The 17,504-nt window shown below is 37.2% G+C and overlaps 2 protein-coding genes and 1 long non-coding RNA gene across 13 annotated transcripts in view; 2 read left to right on the plus strand and 1 right to left on the minus strand.

Moving 5' to 3' along the window:
- Nucleotides 1-9,580, minus strand: part of LOC108447458 — an 85,554-nt gene extending 75,974 nt beyond the window's left edge. For all 5 annotated transcript variants that reach the window (XR_001863031.1, XR_001863026.1, XR_001863036.1 and 2 more), the window contains exon 1: nucleotides 9,570-9,580. This is a non-coding gene — a long non-coding RNA (uncharacterized LOC108447458). The remainder of the gene's footprint in view (nucleotides 1-9,569) is intronic.
- The window catches only part of BNIP2 (BCL2 interacting protein 2), a 21,993-nt gene continuing 4,581 nt past the window's right edge, over nucleotides 93-17,504 (plus strand). The window contains exons 1-12 of one of the 7 annotated variants that reach the window (XM_017737463.1): nucleotides 93-111; nucleotides 2,687-2,824; nucleotides 3,316-3,446; nucleotides 4,154-4,221; nucleotides 5,006-5,179; nucleotides 7,007-7,183; nucleotides 7,837-7,939; nucleotides 8,057-8,188; nucleotides 8,820-8,906; nucleotides 9,037-9,135; nucleotides 10,957-10,992; nucleotides 12,919-17,504. In XM_017737463.1, the coding sequence (XP_017592952.1) occupies nucleotides 3,397-3,446; nucleotides 4,154-4,221; nucleotides 5,006-5,179; nucleotides 7,007-7,183; nucleotides 7,837-7,939; nucleotides 8,057-8,188; nucleotides 8,820-8,906; nucleotides 9,037-9,135; nucleotides 10,957-10,992; nucleotides 12,919-12,967 (975 nt within the window). In that variant the 5' untranslated portion in view covers nucleotides 93-111; nucleotides 2,687-2,824; nucleotides 3,316-3,396 and the 3' untranslated portion in view covers nucleotides 12,968-17,504. Of the gene's footprint in view, nucleotides 112-151; nucleotides 1,292-2,545; nucleotides 2,825-3,315; nucleotides 3,447-4,153; nucleotides 4,222-5,005; nucleotides 5,180-7,006; nucleotides 7,184-7,836; nucleotides 7,940-8,056; nucleotides 8,189-8,819; nucleotides 8,907-9,036; nucleotides 9,136-10,956; nucleotides 10,993-11,330; nucleotides 11,782-12,918 lie in introns of those variants that run through there. The other 6 variants (XM_017737461.1, XM_008636909.2, XM_017737478.1 and 3 more) reach the window with 6 other exon arrangements.
- The window catches only part of GTF2A2 (general transcription factor IIA subunit 2), a 13,036-nt gene continuing 4,647 nt past the window's right edge, over nucleotides 9,116-17,504 (plus strand). Inside the window, exon 1 of the mRNA XM_017737490.1 lies at nucleotides 9,116-9,135. The gene's annotated coding sequence lies outside the window, so the exon portion shown is untranslated. The remainder of the gene's footprint in view (nucleotides 9,136-17,504) is intronic.

The following is a 17,504-nucleotide window of genomic DNA, read 5'->3' on the forward strand; positions in this document are numbered from 1 at the left end:
ACAGAGGGAAGAGCTGTGTGCGCGTAGCTCTCCGAGGGGAACGTCCCGTGCCCTGCCGTGCAAGACTTCGCAGCAGAGCGGCTGTTCCGCTGCAGGCGTAGCGAACGCGCGGTACAGAGCCGTGTCGCGGAAGTCAGAGTTGCTTTCTAGTGCTTTTTGTCTTAGTTCCTCCTGGTTTCCTGTTGCTAATGCAATGCACTAAATAGTGGTTGATTATTTCTGGTTAACTTGTATGCATATTTAAGTCTTATAAAGGAATATCTGAGCAGGGTATAAATTGTTTGGGATTGTTTTGAGAAGTTAGTGTTTACCTTTAAATGAATCTGAGTGGTGCAGAAATACAGATCCCTCTGTTGCTCTGGATGTGGAGTTTAAAGTAGTATCCTCGGGAGGAAAGAAGAGTTTTCAGAAATTTTCTCTTTTAGCTGTCTGATTTCTCTGTGCTTTGATGCTGAGAGAAGGGAGAAGGAGGAGACAATTAATTTGTTATTAACGATAGTTCTTGCATTGCCCCATTTTGCAAACTTGCAAGTGATAAAGCGTGGAGGTCCATCTTCAGGTTTGGGAAACATGTTCTGGATTTATGGCTAATCTGGCCACGTTCTAAAAAACATTGGAATTATAGAAACATTTAGAAATTGCAGTGAGCTGTATCGTGTGGGTTTGTGTACCAGAAAATGTGCCTGTTTCTTGCTTTAGGCTTGCTGTAAAATCAAATGTTAATATTACTCTTAAAGGCACCTCTCTAATGCCTGGAACCTGGAATTAACTTGACTGTCAGTTAATGTTCCTGTTGACACAGTGAGGGTGAAATATGGGGGGGAAAAATGTAGGCTGACCTTGTTTTGAAGTTGATTTTGACTTTTTGAGATGGAGACAGCTTTCTGTTCTTTGCCTATCAGGTACATTGTTCAGTAAAAATGCTTGCCATATTGCAATTGTCTTGCAAAGTTAAACTTCGTATTTATTTTAAATAGCAGTGGTAGGAAGACTATTCTAAACTCAGTTTTAGTTTGTATAAGCAGAAGTAGACTTTTTTTTGCCTGCTTGTAAGCATTTATATTAGTTGATGTAAAATAACTCTGAAGTCATCACTTTTTAAACTTTCTTGAGTTAGAGTTTCTCTAACCTTCCTTCTTAATTTCTCATTCCTCTAGTTGACAAATGATGATGCTTTTATAGGTGAGACTTGAAGTCAAAACATCCAAAACAGCTACTTAGTCTGCGTGTTAAGTAGGATGCTGAAAACCTAAATTCAGTCTTATCTGAAGTTGAACTCTGAGCTTGCCTTGTAAGTTGTTTTTTCAGTAGTCCTGTGTGGTATTTAGCAAATGATTGCTTTCTAATCTACCTTAATGAGAAGCTGCTGGTGAGAATTCTGCAAGTAGTGTGAGGAGTGTTCCATAAAGGCACCTTAAGCTTAGATAACAGCATGAATAGCTTTTAAACTCTTGTCTTAGTACAAAAGGTTTATCCCAGTGTAATGAAGTAAGTGCAGGTGGAATTGCTTCTGCACTGAAAGGCCGTCCATTTGAAATTAATAGGTGTTACTTGGTGTTTGGTATTCTTCAAAAGTGTGGGAAGAAAACTGTTTAAGTCTTGGAGCAAACCCGTGCTTTAAACTGTGTGGGAGCGGTATAGGGAATGCAGTGCAGGCGAGCTCAAGAGGAGTGTCTTACAGCCACCAGCACAGTGACAGGCTTGAGGAGGGGGGTGGAGTTTGGGTGTTTTTACTGCCAATCTTCTGTCCCTTAAGAGTGAAGTCATCTATTTAGATTTTTTTTCAGGTTTACAGTCACCTGCATATTTGCATCAGCTGGTTCATTCCATGCTGATGGTAACCACTGCATTCTCCTGACTGCTGAGGGTCCCTGGGGAAACTCCTTGGGCTTTGTCTTAATGTCCCAAAACACATGCATAGAGAGCTACGCACGCATTCACTGTTACTACTGATCCAAATGTGATCTTCTCTCTGAGCAAATACTTAAAACTCACTGTTGCAGTCAGTAGGTTGGTACCCAGGAGTATCCATACCTTGTATGCTGAGAGCATCATCAGCTTGGTGAGAGGCTTGGTGAAACTTTGTGTTTCCAAACAGTGCTTTATCAGGAAGGACGAACAGAAAGAGGGAGAGCTGGGAGGGCACTCACTGGGGCAACTTCTTCACATTGCTGAAGAACAACAGCTGAGAGGTGCTGGTGCTGAATGTCTCAAACAAGGAGAGTCTGGCCCTTAAGTGGAACTAGGTTGCTACCTTTAGAAATTTTATTTAAATTTTCTGTGTGAGGGAAGCAGGAAAATGTCAGTCAAAGAGGCTTAAAATGAGATCATTAGAGTTTAATTTGTAGTACTGCAGTTTTACAGAAAGATCAATTATTTTTTCTTTATTAATCTGCTTGTGTAGTGTAGCTTTAAGCATTAAGCTTAAGTCAGGAGAAGAAAAATTTGGATTTGTCATGAAAGGAAAGCTGATCCTACAGAACAGTAAGTGTAATTTGTTCTTCAGCCATGTAAAAAAAATTATATCTCTGGGTTAATAAGCAGTATTGGTTGCATTTAAACTTTGTACTTACTGGTGTTCTGTGTTGATTGCTTCTTTGCAAAATACCGTGGTTTCTTGTTTTGATTAATGTTGGTTTTCTTAACACCTTCATTGATAAGTTTACCTGCTTCTGCCAATCTTTAGAGCCAACACAGCCAAGAGCTTCAACTGGTTTGGACTTTTATGTCAGCAGAATGGTTTATCATGTTCCATTATTGGGGATTCCTCGTTGCTGGTGATGGGTGAACCTGAAAAAATACAGCTTTACTTGCACATCACAGGGTGAGTTCTCTGAAAACACTTTTTTAAATAGTTATCTTTAAAGTGTTTGGGTTGTTTGGGTTTTTTTCTTTTCAAACGGCTTGTATTTTAGATCTGACCATCTGGATTTTTTTTCTCAAAATACACACTTATTAATTACCTCCTATAGAATCTAGAGACATGTCAGGTTTGTTACATTTTGGAGCTAACTGGTGTAATCATAAATGACGGAACAGGTTGCTTAAGGCCTTAATTTCAGCTGAGAGGTTGATCCTGCTTGACTGCATGAAATCCCTTCCAACCTAAATTATTGTATGATAAACCATTCCATGAGTGGTTTTGTCTGGAAAGAAAAAAGAAGTAAAATGCAAACAAACAAAAAACTTTTCCCTGTGTTGTTTGGTTTTTATTCTGCATAACACCTTAATTTGATGAAAGTTAAAGGATGCGTTGCAAGTATGGGAATTACCACATCATTGAACTAACTAAAATCTTCTGTTGTGTTCCTGCAGCTCCTCCTTAGCCCATTGTGCTGAAGACCAGAGGTTCTTCCTGATCAGGAGTCTCTGTTAGCAATTCAAGTTGGCTGGAGAATGGAAGGGGTTGAGTTTAAGGAAGAGTGGCAAGATGAAGATTTTCCAAGGTTTTGAATTCTTTTTTAAAGTAATTTGGGTCAAACACATAACATCAACAATAAGCTACCTCTCAGTCTTCCTGGTGAACTAATACTCAGTAGTCTCTTGAAGTGCTTTCCATTAATATGGCAGTTTTGGAAAGGTTTTGTGGCATATTTCTTCAGGATTGCCACTGTTGAAGTTTTCAGTGTTCTGAAGTGAAGATTTGTAAGCTTGGCTTTGTTTATTTTCTGTGATAATATTTTACAACTACATTGTTTGCATATTATTACCAGTGTTTCATGGCCCAAATATTTCATTAAGCAAAATTCCTGAGGAAAATCTTTAAAATGCTACTGATGCTTGGGCCTATAGAAAAAACCCAAATCAGCTGATTTTAGAGGCATTCTATGATAACATGACTAAACTACTTGTGTAGTTTATTTCAAGTCAAATTTTGTCAAGCAAGAATATGACAAGTTTTCTTAAGGATGACACACTGGTAGTAGTCAGTGTTTTGGTATTTGTCACAGGAAGGGATGGTCACTTGAATGCTGTAAAGGAATTTTCTGCTGCTTTGGTGTTTTGTTTACTGAAAGCTTGAACTTAGGCTGTAAGTAAAGTTAGTTCAGTACTATCCCATAGTGGGATTTTTTAGTAGTGTGTAAGTCTAAATATATGGCATTAAAAAATGTAAAAGCAGTTTTGTAAAAATAATTTCTACTTTGTGTCCCAGGCCCCTGCCAGAGGATGATCCTGTTGAGTCTGATACATTGGCTGCAACTGGAACAGAAAGTGAAGCCAGTAAGAACACTCCACTCCAGTCGAGCTGACTGCTTCCTACTTAAATGGCTGCTTTAAAGCTCCTTGGTGGGGAGGAGCCGAATTTTTTGCTTGTTTGGGGGTTTTTTGGTTGGGTTTTTGGTTGGGGTTTTTCACGTTTTAAAATTTTTTAGGTTTTGTCTGTCTGCTTTACTTTTGGGGCATTTCCAGTGCTGGATTGGTAATCTGATTTTATTCCTTGCTTTCAACTGCTGTCTAAATCATGCAAGTATTTGCCTTGTGCCTTGAAGTGTTCTGTATATTCACAGAACAGATTCTTTAATTTTCTGTCCTCACTGTTGTGTGTCAGTTTTTTTTTTTTAGCTTGTATATTATTTTCTATTTTATCAAAGATGGTTGTGATGTTACTGAAGCCTAACAAAAGCAAGTGCTAGGGACGTGATTCTGTTGTATTATTTGCAAGCCTTAGTCACTGTAATATCTGGAACAGTTCCTCGGACATTTGGATGCAGCAGGCAGGGGTAGTAGTGGCTGAGGTGGCGGCAGCTCTTCAGGTTTTTCTTCTGCAGGGAGTATGGTTGGTGGTGTGGCACCCTGGTCATACTGTGTGTGCAATTGGTGACTTGAGAACTTTTACCTGCTGTTCTGTCCATCCCCTATTAAAGGGGGACTTTAAAGATACCATGTTTAAATTATGGGCATTAATTTATAATGCATTATGAGAAAGGACTGTGCTGTTCTGTCTCAGTAATATGCTTATGTAAACTTGCTTTAGCTTTGGAAATAAATAATTTGCTTTCTTTAGATACAGAGGGTAATGGAACCAAATTGAGGAAGAAACTAATGGCTCCAGATATTAGCTTAACTTTGGATCCCAGTGAGGAATCTGTTTTGTCTGATGACTTGGATGAGAGTGGAGAGATCGATTTGGATGATTTAGATACTCCTTCAGAAAATAGCAATGAATTTGAATGGGAAGGTGAGTATTTTGGTCCTTTTGTCTGATGCTCTAAAGTATTTTCTTATGTGCAGGTTGACCATTTCTCTAGTAAGAAATAGCTGTGACTCAACATTAAAAGAGGAGAAATACAAAGGGAGTGATTAGATTTGAAATTAGAAATAGGTGCTGTGACTTTCTAAAGAGCAAATCAGACTTCATCTGATTAGTAAACTGGCAAACAGTTAATAGCTGTAACTGCAGATAAACTTAGGTGAAGATCACCTATATGTGCATCTATAAGACTTGAATTTATGGAAAATCCTCTCTGTTGCAGTAAGTTTTTAAGAACCACCCAACAGAAAAAAGTACCCAAGGTGTTTTACATGTGTTAGGAATGGGTTTTAAATGGAGAGAGCCAAACAAAGGGATATAGATTAGCTACTCAGAAATTGATGAATTGCAACTTAAGGAGGACTGAATGGTATTTTTAAAAATACTAAGTAACACCTGATCTCAAATCTTCCTGTGGTGAGAAGGGCAAAGCAGCCTTAGAGTTTGCATATTTCCAGATTGACTGGAGGCAGTAGAAGAGCCTCTACTGTGTGTCAAGGAGTTCTGCAGTGACTTCATAGGAAGTTAACTTAGCTACAGCCACACTAGTAATGATCTCAGTTTTAAGACATTAATAGGGGTTTTATCTTACAGGCAAAACCTGGAGATTCTAACAAATTTTATTTGAGATAAATATTTTGTGTAGGAGTTAAAGCACAAATTTTACACTTGGAGCTTAGTGATGTTTTAAGGCCCTTTTATGGAAGCCAGGAACTGTTGTGTTGTGGAAGTTGTTGGAGTCTCTAACGTCTGTAAACTTCATGGTTTAGGAATGTCTCTAATAAGTAAACATGTAAACTCTATTATTTTCTTATCCTGAAAATAAAATAATTTTGATTCCTGAATAAACAGGAAGTTCTCTTTTCACTGTTACGTTTGAAGCACTACCTGTGGAGAAAGAAACACTCTTTAGAATAAGGGGATGGTTTTGGTTTTTAAAATAGCTAAAGGCATATTGCAGGTGAAGTTTTCTTAGCAGAGACTGTGTGTTTACCTTGGTAAAGGATTTTCATTGTTTTAATGAAGAAGAATTTGTATTTAGGATTAGTTTTGCGGTGATGCGAAGGAAATGTTCCGAATGTTTTTGTCTTGTTTTTAAAAGTGGCTGAAAAGGGTTTCTGTCTTTTCTTCCTTTAATGCTGCTGCCTTCATTTTCCTGGAAGGATAGTTTCAATTAACAGCTTTGTCTTGGGAACAGACAACTAACTTGCAGTAGGTTTTTCTCGCTTTGGGTAAGGTCCGTGCAACAAAGTCAAGAATCGTAATTTCACTGGAGCAAATCGTCTTACAGATTGCTGTCAGCATAAATTTCATATGTTTTGATTGCACACATTCGTGAATTAGATTTGATTTTCAATAGATCTGCCTGCATGTCTGCTTGCAAGGTACCTCAATGTTTTAAATCATGCTTCATGTAAATCTGTGATCAAGCAACCTCTGTAATTCTCACTGGAGTTAACCACTTTGTCTATTTTGGTGAAATTCAATGAGGTCTGTGTTCTGAAAGCCTACAATTAATTAGGCTTCCTCCATGAATGGAAATTTTTCACATACTTGTAGCAGAGAAAATTACAGTCAACAGATAACTGCCAACATGAGTATGTTGATAAAATATCCATTACATCAGCTGGTGTGTCTGACTGGCTGAAGAATACCAAAATAGATCAGATAGCAAAGTGGTTAACTTGTGTTATAGCTGATTGTCACTATGCATGGTATTCATTATGGGTCATCAACATGTTCTAATTTTGGTAGATGATCTTCCAAAACCAAAAACTACTGATGTCATTAGGAAAGGATCACTGGCTGAATACACTGTGGCAGAGGAGAAGGATGATGGTCGACGCTGGCGAATGTTTAGGATCGGAGAACAGGACCATAGGGTGGACATGAAGGCAATTGAACCATACAAAAAAGTTATCAGTCATGGTGGTAAGGATTGGTGACGTGCTCAGGGGAACTGCTGAGCAACTACTACTTTAAACTGAGTTGGGGAAGCAGAGGAAGAGCTTTGGGCATAAAGACTTGTGGTGATTCATTTGTTGCAGTGTTAAGATATGGTTGATGTAATAATTTTTTCTCTGTTAAACTGAAGTTCCAAAATGCACGCGTGGTGACGTACTAAAATGCACCTTTGTAATAAGATGTATTTACTCTGTCCTACAGTGTAACTGCTACCTAACTTTTTGGCTTTAAGACTGTTGAAAACATTAACTATAGATCTACTAAGGCAGAAATCAATTTATGACACTTTCCAACAGTCTGTGAAGTTTAGGTTGGAAGAAAAGTTGACTAAACTTTAATAATTTAAGATGTTATTAAATATACTGAGGTTCTATACTGAAATGTTGGTTATAGGTAGGGTGTTTGATTGATACCAGCTTCAGCTGTTGCTTTAGAAGCAGACAAACTTGAAAAAGAAACCTTGAGGTTTTCTGTAAGTGTATGAATGTGTCCATATGGATGTTTGTAAATCTGTTCTGGGTAAATAATGAAAAAGCTTGCTGAATGTACCTGACTTTGCATAAGTGTAGTCAGTGTATTGTCACTGTTGTCACTACTGCCGCTCATTTCTTTGTTTATAGGGTATTACGGCGATGGGTTAAATGCCATTGTTGTGTTTGCTGTTTGCTTCATGCCTGAGAGCAGCCAGCCTAACTACAGATACCTAATGGACAATCTATTTAAGTAAGTCATCATCTGCCTTTCTGGGTTTTTGTTCTTTTTAATATATTTGAGCACTACTAGGAATTGCTTTCAGATGAAGATTGTGGATATTAAAGTTTTCTTTGCTTGTCTCTCCAGGTATGTAATTGGCACTTTAGAGCTGTTAGTAGCAGAGAACTATATGATAGTTTACCTGAATGGTGCAACAACACGGAGAAAAATGCCAAGTTTAGGCTGGCTTAGGAAATGTTACCAGCAAATTGATAGACGGTAAGAAGCTCTGCAGTGTTTTCTTACAATGTTCACATACTCAGAGATAGACATATTTAGGAAAAACTGCTCTTTAATGTGGTATCTGGTCCCTTCTGGTTAAGATTTGATGAAGGAAATTGGCTTAGCTCTTCCTAAGCTAGACAATGTAGGACGATGCTATAAACATGCCTGGGTAGTGGTGTGTGGTAGATTTTTTTGGTTGGTTGGGGGGTTTGTGTATATCTTTTGTTGCTCTTGTACTCAGGGTGGTTTTTTTTTAGTGAAAATAGTATTCTTAGAATACTGAGTATTATCTTGTAGAATATCCTTACAACTTACTGTATTAATACCAGGTTAATAAGTGGGGTTCTTTATGAACCACTATATCATCAGTTGTGTAAAAAGATTCAAAGAAGCTTCTCCTTGGAACGTTACTTCCTTGTCAAATTGATACTGAATCTTTAGTTTTTATTTTACAGTTGTGTAGTGTTTTTTTCTTCTGATAGAGGTTGACTTCTAATAATGGGATGTCAGAATACTATGTTTATGTGACAGTTGTGCTTCTAAAAACATACTTCTTATATATTCGAAAACCCCAGGTCATGCTGCCTTTTTGTTCTAGTAATTATCCATTGCTTAAATCCTTCAGGTTAAGGAAAAATCTGAAATCATTGATCATAGTTCATCCTTCCTGGTTCATCAGAACACTCCTGGCCATCACAAAACCTTTTATTAGGTAATACTCTGGAAGATTTTTCTTAAATAGTTCTGACAACTGTTTGCTTTGAACTTAAAAGACTGTTTTAATATTGACCTAGTGAAAAATGTTTAAGTTGTAACTGTACCCTGCATTTGTTCTTCCACAGCTCAAAATTCAGCCAAAAAATTAGGTATGTCTTTACCCTGGCAGAACTAGCTGAACTCATCCCCATGGAATACGTTGGCATCCCAGAATGCATAAAACAGTACGTTTTATTATTCCAACATCTTCTACACTGATCATGGTTTAGGACTGGTACATGTTGTAATCAGTGTTTGCTTTGAATGTAACACTTAATAGCACTTAATAGCACTTAATGATTTCAACTGGGATCATTGCTGTCTCTAGGAGGAGTGTCTGTGTTTGACTGCATTGCTAAAGGCAGTTTGGTATGGAGTAGCATGGATAGCCAGAAGGTTAATGTATAGTGATTTTCACAGTGGAGCTTTCTGCAATTGATAAGCTGTGGAATGTGAATTAAGCCTTCTAGAGAGAAGGTCTCGTTCCAGTTGTTCTGCTTAGTACACACTTAGTGTGTGTACTAAACTGGCTTGTGAGTGAGAAATTCTGGGCATGTTGATACTGCAGTTATTTATAATGTCTTCAGTGTTTGGAACAAATTAAGTGCTGAAATACCACTTGGACTGGGTTTTCATTTAAAAGAAAAGCAGCGACTGGAAAATGCTGGATCTCTACCCATTGCAGTTTTAACCTACTTTGGTAAGGACATGAAGACAGTATCAATGTAATTTTTTTTCTTCCTGTCCAGATACATATACCCATTTTAACATCACCACAATTCTGCTCTCAAATAAGCTGATGATCCTTTTGTCAAAAGCATTTTGGGATGCAGTAACAGAGTAGAAACCATAAACTTGGGTCTTAAGAAAACCAGATGAAAACACTAACAATTCTGATGACAAATTGATTGGCCTATTAGAGGGTATAACACACAAACCCTGTGTTGCCTGCATCATAATAGGTGAGTGCAAACTGGGGGAAGGTGGCCCAGTGTCACTGAGTACATAGAAGGGTGCATCCATGCTGGACAAAGCCTTGTGCCCCCTGAAGATGGCTGGTTATTTCAGTAAACATCCAGCTGCTATCAGTTCCACAATTTAACTGTAAAACAGAAAAACAGTTTTCTTGGGAGGGGGGTGAAAGATATGACAAAGCTGAGGCAGCCTTGTGCTGTCTTTAGGATTTTTTTGACTGGTGTTTTACAGATGTGTTATGAATATTCAGACTGTCATTCCAAGCTTTAAAAGACTCCTCTCTATATTGATGAACCTTTAACTGTTCTGCAAAGGCTGGACTTGGTTAACTTATAGAGTTAATTCTCAGATTTTTGTGGAGGATTATGCCTGGCTTCAAGCTGTTATGGATACAGACTTTAAATTTTAGTGATGAATGCTAGCACTATACAAGAGGTTATTACCACAGGCCTGGGCCCTAGGGTATATCACCGTGTCCCGCAGCCATAGGGAGGAGGAGGAGAGAAGATCCAGCAGGCAGGAATTGTGCAGCAAGATTGATTTATTTAATTATTTTACAAACTCTTTTATAGACTTTTTTCTTCATAGTCTAATTGGACAAGGATCAGCCACCCCTTGGGGGTGATTGGCTAAAATCCTAAAACATCCATTGTCAAAATATTTTTCTACTATACCATAAACAAGACTTTCCAAGGTTGCAGGTGGCTTGGTTGTTTACATTCCCTGCTACCTCTTCTGCGTGAGAGAAAAGTCTCTCACGGACTTAGAAAATAGCAAGAAAATCCTTGGTAGCAGCATTTTTGTATCCACAGAGGTCATACTGAATTCACTTGTTATGTCATAGTAACTTAATGCTTTTTGTTTAATGCTAGTAAATGTTGGAAGTACAACGTATTTTTTTCTTAATTATATCAGTTTCAAAATTTGGTAAGTTTCTGCGAATTGTATTGACACTAATAGTGGTTTGCAGCTTCTGTTGATTTTGGCCTTCATATATTATATTTACTGAAATAAAACTTTTCCTCACCAAGGTATGAAGAAGAAAAGTTTAGAAAGAAACAGAAAAGGTATATGCATATTTTGATTAGGGTTGCATCTAGATAAGACAATTTGCACTGCAACTAACTCCCAGCTGATTGGCTTGCATAAAGGAATAAGCATTTGTAAATATAAACATGCACTAGTGCCCAAGTTTCTATGCATGACAGTAACTATACTGTACTTGCAGGCAGTATGGAATCTATAAGGACTCACCCTGGGTGTACAGAGCATGGTTTCTACTACGCTTTTATGTGAGATGCTCACTTTTAAGGGGATGCATGGGTTCTCAACTTGAAGTCTTCAAGAGGCAAAAAGTAGTGCTTCTGTATGAACCCATTAAATCAAATTTCACTGTTTCTAACAGGAATTGATATCTGAAGATGAGCTGTATTTAGGTGCTAAGCTGTAGCTATGTATTAGCAGAAATACAACTCTGTAAGAAGTTCTAATATTGAATCTTGTATTTTTGGTATTCACTACCTTTTTAGTTATTAACTTGCATAGATGCAATCTAAATTAGTATTTTAGTGCTGTTTGTATTTGCAGTGCCTATGTTCCTTCCTAATAAATACTGGATTTACGTTTTGTTAATTTCCAGTCTCCTGCTAACGATTCAAGCTATTTCACAGCTGATGAATTTTTTTGAATGGATGTGTTATTTTTTCACTCACTAACAAATGTACTGAAAGATTTTGCTGCTAACTTTGGGAGTTTTTTTAATTATTTTCCCTTGTGTGCATAACTGTTAAGGAAGGCTTATTGTCTGAATTGGGTAGAGGAACACTGAGATTGAAGTAAAAGGAATTAAAATTGTTTCTGAAAGCTCACATGTAAATTTAGTGATGTGTTGAACATTCTTTAAGAATTATTCCAATTAAGTGATAATTTTTAAAATCTCCTGTAGAACAAGCACTGTTTAGTGTCCTGGTTGATAACTTTACCTATACTACCATCACTTTTGTAAAAAGTAATATGTTCCTCGGTGAAAATTATATATAGAGATCACAGGCAGAATTGGATACTGAGCCTTTAATCAGGTTGAAAGCAGCTCCTTTTTATGGGTTCATGGCTTAAAGGCACTGTCATTTTGAAAAACTGGCTGGTTATATTTCGAGAGACTAGACATGTATGTTAGACAGATTGTTAGAGGACAAACTTGGTCTTAGTTTCTCACTTTAGAACTGCTGTTGGTTTTAAAATTAATTTACCTCCATGCACAACCTATTTGCTAGAAGATGTTTTCAAGATTATATCCTCTTCTTACTGTAAAGAGGAAAAGTACATTTTGTGCAGGGCTTTCAGTCATCTGCTGGTTTTTGCAAAGCAGCATTTTGTTTGCTGGTCCCAAGGCAGATACTAAAAACTAAAGCACAAAATCAAACCCACTTTTATTAGCATGATGGTGAATTTTTCCAGGGTAATTGCAAGAATCTTTGAACATAATAGAAAAAGTATTGCAGTTAAGGAGCCTCTTCACTTCTGTTGATTCAACTAGCGCTGTTACCTTCTTGGCGTAATTACTCCAGTAATCCAGTGCTTATTCTGCAGCATATGAACTCGTCAGAGTGAGTGGTAGTGCTTGCCAGTACTGTCATGTTACCTGTAAGCTTGTGTTCCTGCTTGCATTTGTTACTACAAACACAGGCCCTGCGTTTTTCTTCTGTAGTCAAACTTCATTTGCACTTTTTAAATGCTTCCTCTCAAGTGCTATAGTTGTTTAAACAGTTTCCTAACAATTTTAATTAATTTGCAGGGGAAGGTAGGAAAATAGATATTGAAAAGAACCCAAACGTCATGACTACATTAAATAAAAACTTTAATATTTATTTACTAAAACTTTTCCCATGTAAAAGCTTCATGCTTTCCTGTTAAGGTTAATAGTTTTTTCTTAATATATGCGCTATCAAACTATGTTAACGTAGTTTAATTTTACTGCTTTCTTTGCTAAGCAGAGTTGACCAAGAGCTGAATGGAAAACAAGAGCAGAAAAGTGAACAGTAGGTTTGGAGTCCAAACAAGACTGAAGAATATGCAGATGGAATGATGCCATTTGTGCTCCATTACAGTGCATTCTCTGTGTGTATGTATTATATAATCTTTTGCAAAAGGTGCTTGGACTAGCACACAATGAACTGCTTACTGCTGTATTGCCTTGTCTTGACTTTAATTGCTGTTTATGTAATCATTTTATACTGCTAAATGGCAAAGAACTCTATGTTTTCAGAGGATGTTCTTGCAACTGTTTATCTAAGTGATGCATGTTCTTCAGTAAAATATTTATATACCTAAATGTTAAAGGAAAGAGATAATATATATATATTTTTATGACTGAGCAATATATTGTGTGTACCTGCTGAAGGAATTCATTTGCAGGTAGACAAGGCCGTAAGTTACTTGTTGTTATTGTATAAATCTGTTTTGCTGTAAATGGTCAAGTGCATTTCTTCATTGTTGTGAAAACTTGTTTGGATATTAACAATCACATTAACTTAGCTTTCACAAATGTAGAGATCCTTATTTTTGTTCACCGACCTTATACAAGCTCACTCCTTTACCTCACTAGAGTGAGCTTCATCTTTGGTGTCTTTCAGTCCATCATTCAGGATGCAGAACTGCAGTTCTGTGGGTGGCGGTTTGTTGGCCACAAGGTTTAAGCCTAAACCACAAAAGCTGAAATGTCTGCCTGGTAAGATACCGGACCTTTTTCAGTTGAAGTTGTGAATTTAGATTCTGCTTCAGTACGTCAAGGCTGGCTCAGCTAGCAGTAGGAAATGAGTTCATTGCAGTTCTTCATGGATGAATCTTGGTTGTCACTAGTAGGAACTCTGGTCGTGCTCAGTAGAACTTGGGAGTTACACAGGTATTCTAGCCACAATACCTTTTTTTGGGCAGAAATGTGAGAAGTCTTACATTACCTGTGTCATTCTTGCAGATGAAACATCCATTTCTAAAGGTGTTAGGCACATGATACCAGTACTGATTTAACTTTTAGGAAGTGTTTGAAAGGTTGGGGTGTTTCGCTCCCTGCAATGGTGGTAAACCTGTGTCTGTAAGAGGTGTTCTTGGACACATAACTAGTGTTTATAGGTTTACTGGGACAACAGTAATGCACTGGTTGATATGTTGTAAAAGTTTGTAACATCTTTTGATAAACATTGCAACTTCCATGTAAGGGCAGGTGTATGCAAATAAATTCATTCAGAGGTTGAGCAATATAATGTTGTAGAAAGTATATTAAATCTTTACTTTTGATGTTCGTTGTGCTCACAATTTTGTCTTCATGCCAAAAAATATCACTTCTTAACTATAGTTAATGTTACTCAGTTACCTTATTTAAAAAAAAGTTACATTCAGATTACTACCTGACACTGATAAATAGCAGTTGTGAGATATTCCATGGTCAAGGCTTACCAAGTAACAATTAATCTACTGTCTCCTGTGATACCTGTATAGACTCTGAGAGCATATGGATGTTAGGTGAGGGAAAATTGCTCATGTCTCTGGAAGTTTAAGTCTGCAGTTCAGATATTTTCATCTCAAGATCTAAGTCCTTTTGTTGCAGTAGTTTCTGTATAAGAGTTTCAAGGAGATTGATGTGCAGGATGTGTTCACACAACAGGCAATACTAATGCCAAGTTGCCTTGCATCCATTCCATCAGGTTTGGATCTTGCTCTGGAAAGCAGAACACAATTGCACTTTCTTTGGGGCTGTCTTATCTCCTGGTTCAATTTTGATGCTGAATCAGATTAATGTAAAGTTCAAGTCAGTACATGGGGCACTTGCAGCCTGTTTATTTTTGATACTTTCACAGTATGGTCTGTATGACCATGCAAACCTGAGTTTTACTGGGTTTGCATGTTTCCTAAGCTAAACAGGAAGCATTCTGATTATCTCATTTCCATTTTTTCCTAACTGATAAAAGGATTATTCTCAGTAAAGTTATATTCTTAGTGGAGGGATTGTAGTTCTCTGTCCTGTTGCTTCCTATGTGTATAGTGCAGTACAGAGTAGCCATTCCTCAGTATATGCCATATTTACCAAAGGATGGGATTGTTATTGTGTTTCCTGGTGGCCAAGGATTCTACAGTTTCATGCTGCAGTAGTATGATTTCTTTTGGAAATATGTATGTGGGTATAAATGGTTTATTTCTCTAGTATAAGTTGTTGTGAATGAGTATGCGGCACAACAGATACGCAGCTTGAGAAAGAAGTGTGCTAAAGAATTTTTCCCCTCTGACTTCTTGCAGCTCATCATTTAGTGGTGAGGTGGATGTTTACAAAAAGCAAAGTGGTCCCAAAGCTATGGGTAATGTTTTGTCAAACTTATCTTTTTTGAAATCTATAATATAATGTAATATATTTTAATATTTAAAAACATGAAAAGTTGGAATGTCGTACTTTAATAAAAATTATTTCAAAACTTGAATCACTTTGTGATAAGATATAAGGAATTCACCTTTCAATGACACTTCCTTCTAAATTAAGAGTCATTTTGTTAGAATTTGGTGAGCCCTGTCAAGAAAAGATTTCATGAGTCTCTAATTTAACTCTGATTTAGAGGTCTTGTTAGTTTATATATATTTATATGTGTAGTGATAAGTCATTACCTATCTCATTATTCCTGTGCACAACTGAAATAGAGATGTTTGGGCCAGTGGCCTCTCGATGTGGCATTTCGTAAACTGATTTCTGCAACAGGGCAAATTCAGAAGGGGCAAAGAGGTTCTGCAATAAGCATCATTGAAAACTGATGTGAGTAGATTCTGGATTTGCCTGAATGTTCTTGGTCTGTGTTATGTGGCAGGGCCATGTTCTGTTGGAAGGTAATGGGAAGGGATGTGTAAGGATTTAGTGCTGAAACAGCTTGAAGTCTTTGAGGTTTTGGGATGTTGAAGAACTTTTATTCCAAGAAGCATAGAACTAGTTAGGATAATATGTAGCCTTGTTCATAACAATGTAGTCTGGCTTATTTTTTCCTTAACTCAGTAAACAAGTGAAGAACAGTCCCAGTTGCTGTGAGGAACGTTGTACTGAGACAGTAGCTACACTCCTAATTGCCCTCAACTAGGATGTGATAGCCTGTATCTGTTAGCATGTGTCAGCAACTTTGTTGCATCATACCTGTAAGCGCTCTAATGACAGTTTAAAACTTTCAGCAGTCAATTGTGTCACAAGACGAAGTTTTTTGGTGAAAAGTGTATTTCATTGTGTCAGATTTTTGTCAGTGTATCCTACAGATTTACACAGTATTTACTATGTAGAAGGTTGGTTTTAAATTCATGTCTTCTCAAAAGCTATTGTCTTTGGAGATTAATTCTCAAGTCATTCCAGTCTCCCTCAGATAAACCTCATATGAGGAACAGAGAGGAGAGGGATAACCACTTGCATGCTTTTTGTAACCACAGAAGTCTTACAAATATTGCAGTGAAAATTCTTATTTAGTCCTTGTGGATGCAGGTCATTCTCTAGAGGATTTGTTTCACTGACTGCTTGTCAGAGACACTTGAAACAAGTGCTGTAATTATACTTTTCAAGGACACCTGGTTTTAGTCAGAGTAGTACTCTGAAATGTAAGGAATATTTAAATATTCATATTCTGAAAGACATATCTTGCAGCTTTCCTAGCTTCAAAATTCTAAGTTGAACTACACAGTTTCTTGTATCACATCTCATTACCTACATTAAACTAACAGGAAAAAAGGGCATTTGTGAAGAGGGTGCAGTCATGTTAGTTTTTCATCATTCCCTTCAAGCATGATTGAGATCAGTGAAATTAAAGCCATTGTTTGCTTAACTAGATTTTTTTTCAGTTTTGCAGTTTGAACTGCCCAGATTACTCTGATTTAAATGAACTTTTTTTTTTTTTAGTATTGAAAATTATTTGAAGAGAAGCTATCAGAGTGTTTTCCAAAAGTCCTTATTTCTAACTCTACTTAGAGTTCCTTACTCTAGCTTGTTCAACTGCTAGTTAATATTTATAACATGGAATTCCAGGTTAATAATTACAAATAAATATTCATGAAGGACAGATGTTTAGTCTACCAGTGGCTCTGCAGTTCTGCAATGTTTCTTAGTCATCTACCAAAACCTTTTTATTAACAAGAAAGGCCTGAGCAGTAAGGTGCTCTAATGGTTGAATGGTAGATTGAAGGGTTAAGGTAGAACGATTACATTGTCAATTAGTGTCTGTAAACTTTATTATGTGCTAATGGGAAACGTGCAGTGTTTAACAAAATGAAGCTGCAGTAATCATGCAAAAGCACAGGTTGCGAGTCATGGATAATGACTCAACTGGCTTAATTGGTCTAGTAACACTCTTCACAGGTGTGACTATTTTCCTTTGTCTCTTTAATAGAAAAAATATAAGTAGAAGACTCTTCACCTACCTCTTAACAATATTATGATCCTTTCTTTTTAAACGAGCTTGTTTTCTGTGTTCCAAGGCGTCACGGGGTAATGTGATAAACACGTGTGTGAATGGGGTAGCGGTTATTACTCACGGGGTCTTTCTTAATTAGGAGAGACGCCGCTGTATCC

The sequence above is a fragment of the Corvus brachyrhynchos genome, unplaced genomic scaffold (genome assembly GCF_000691975.1).
Source record: "Corvus brachyrhynchos isolate BGI_N302 unplaced genomic scaffold, ASM69197v1 scaffold200, whole genome shotgun sequence".
NCBI lineage: Eukaryota > Metazoa > Chordata > Aves > Passeriformes > Corvidae > Corvus > Corvus brachyrhynchos.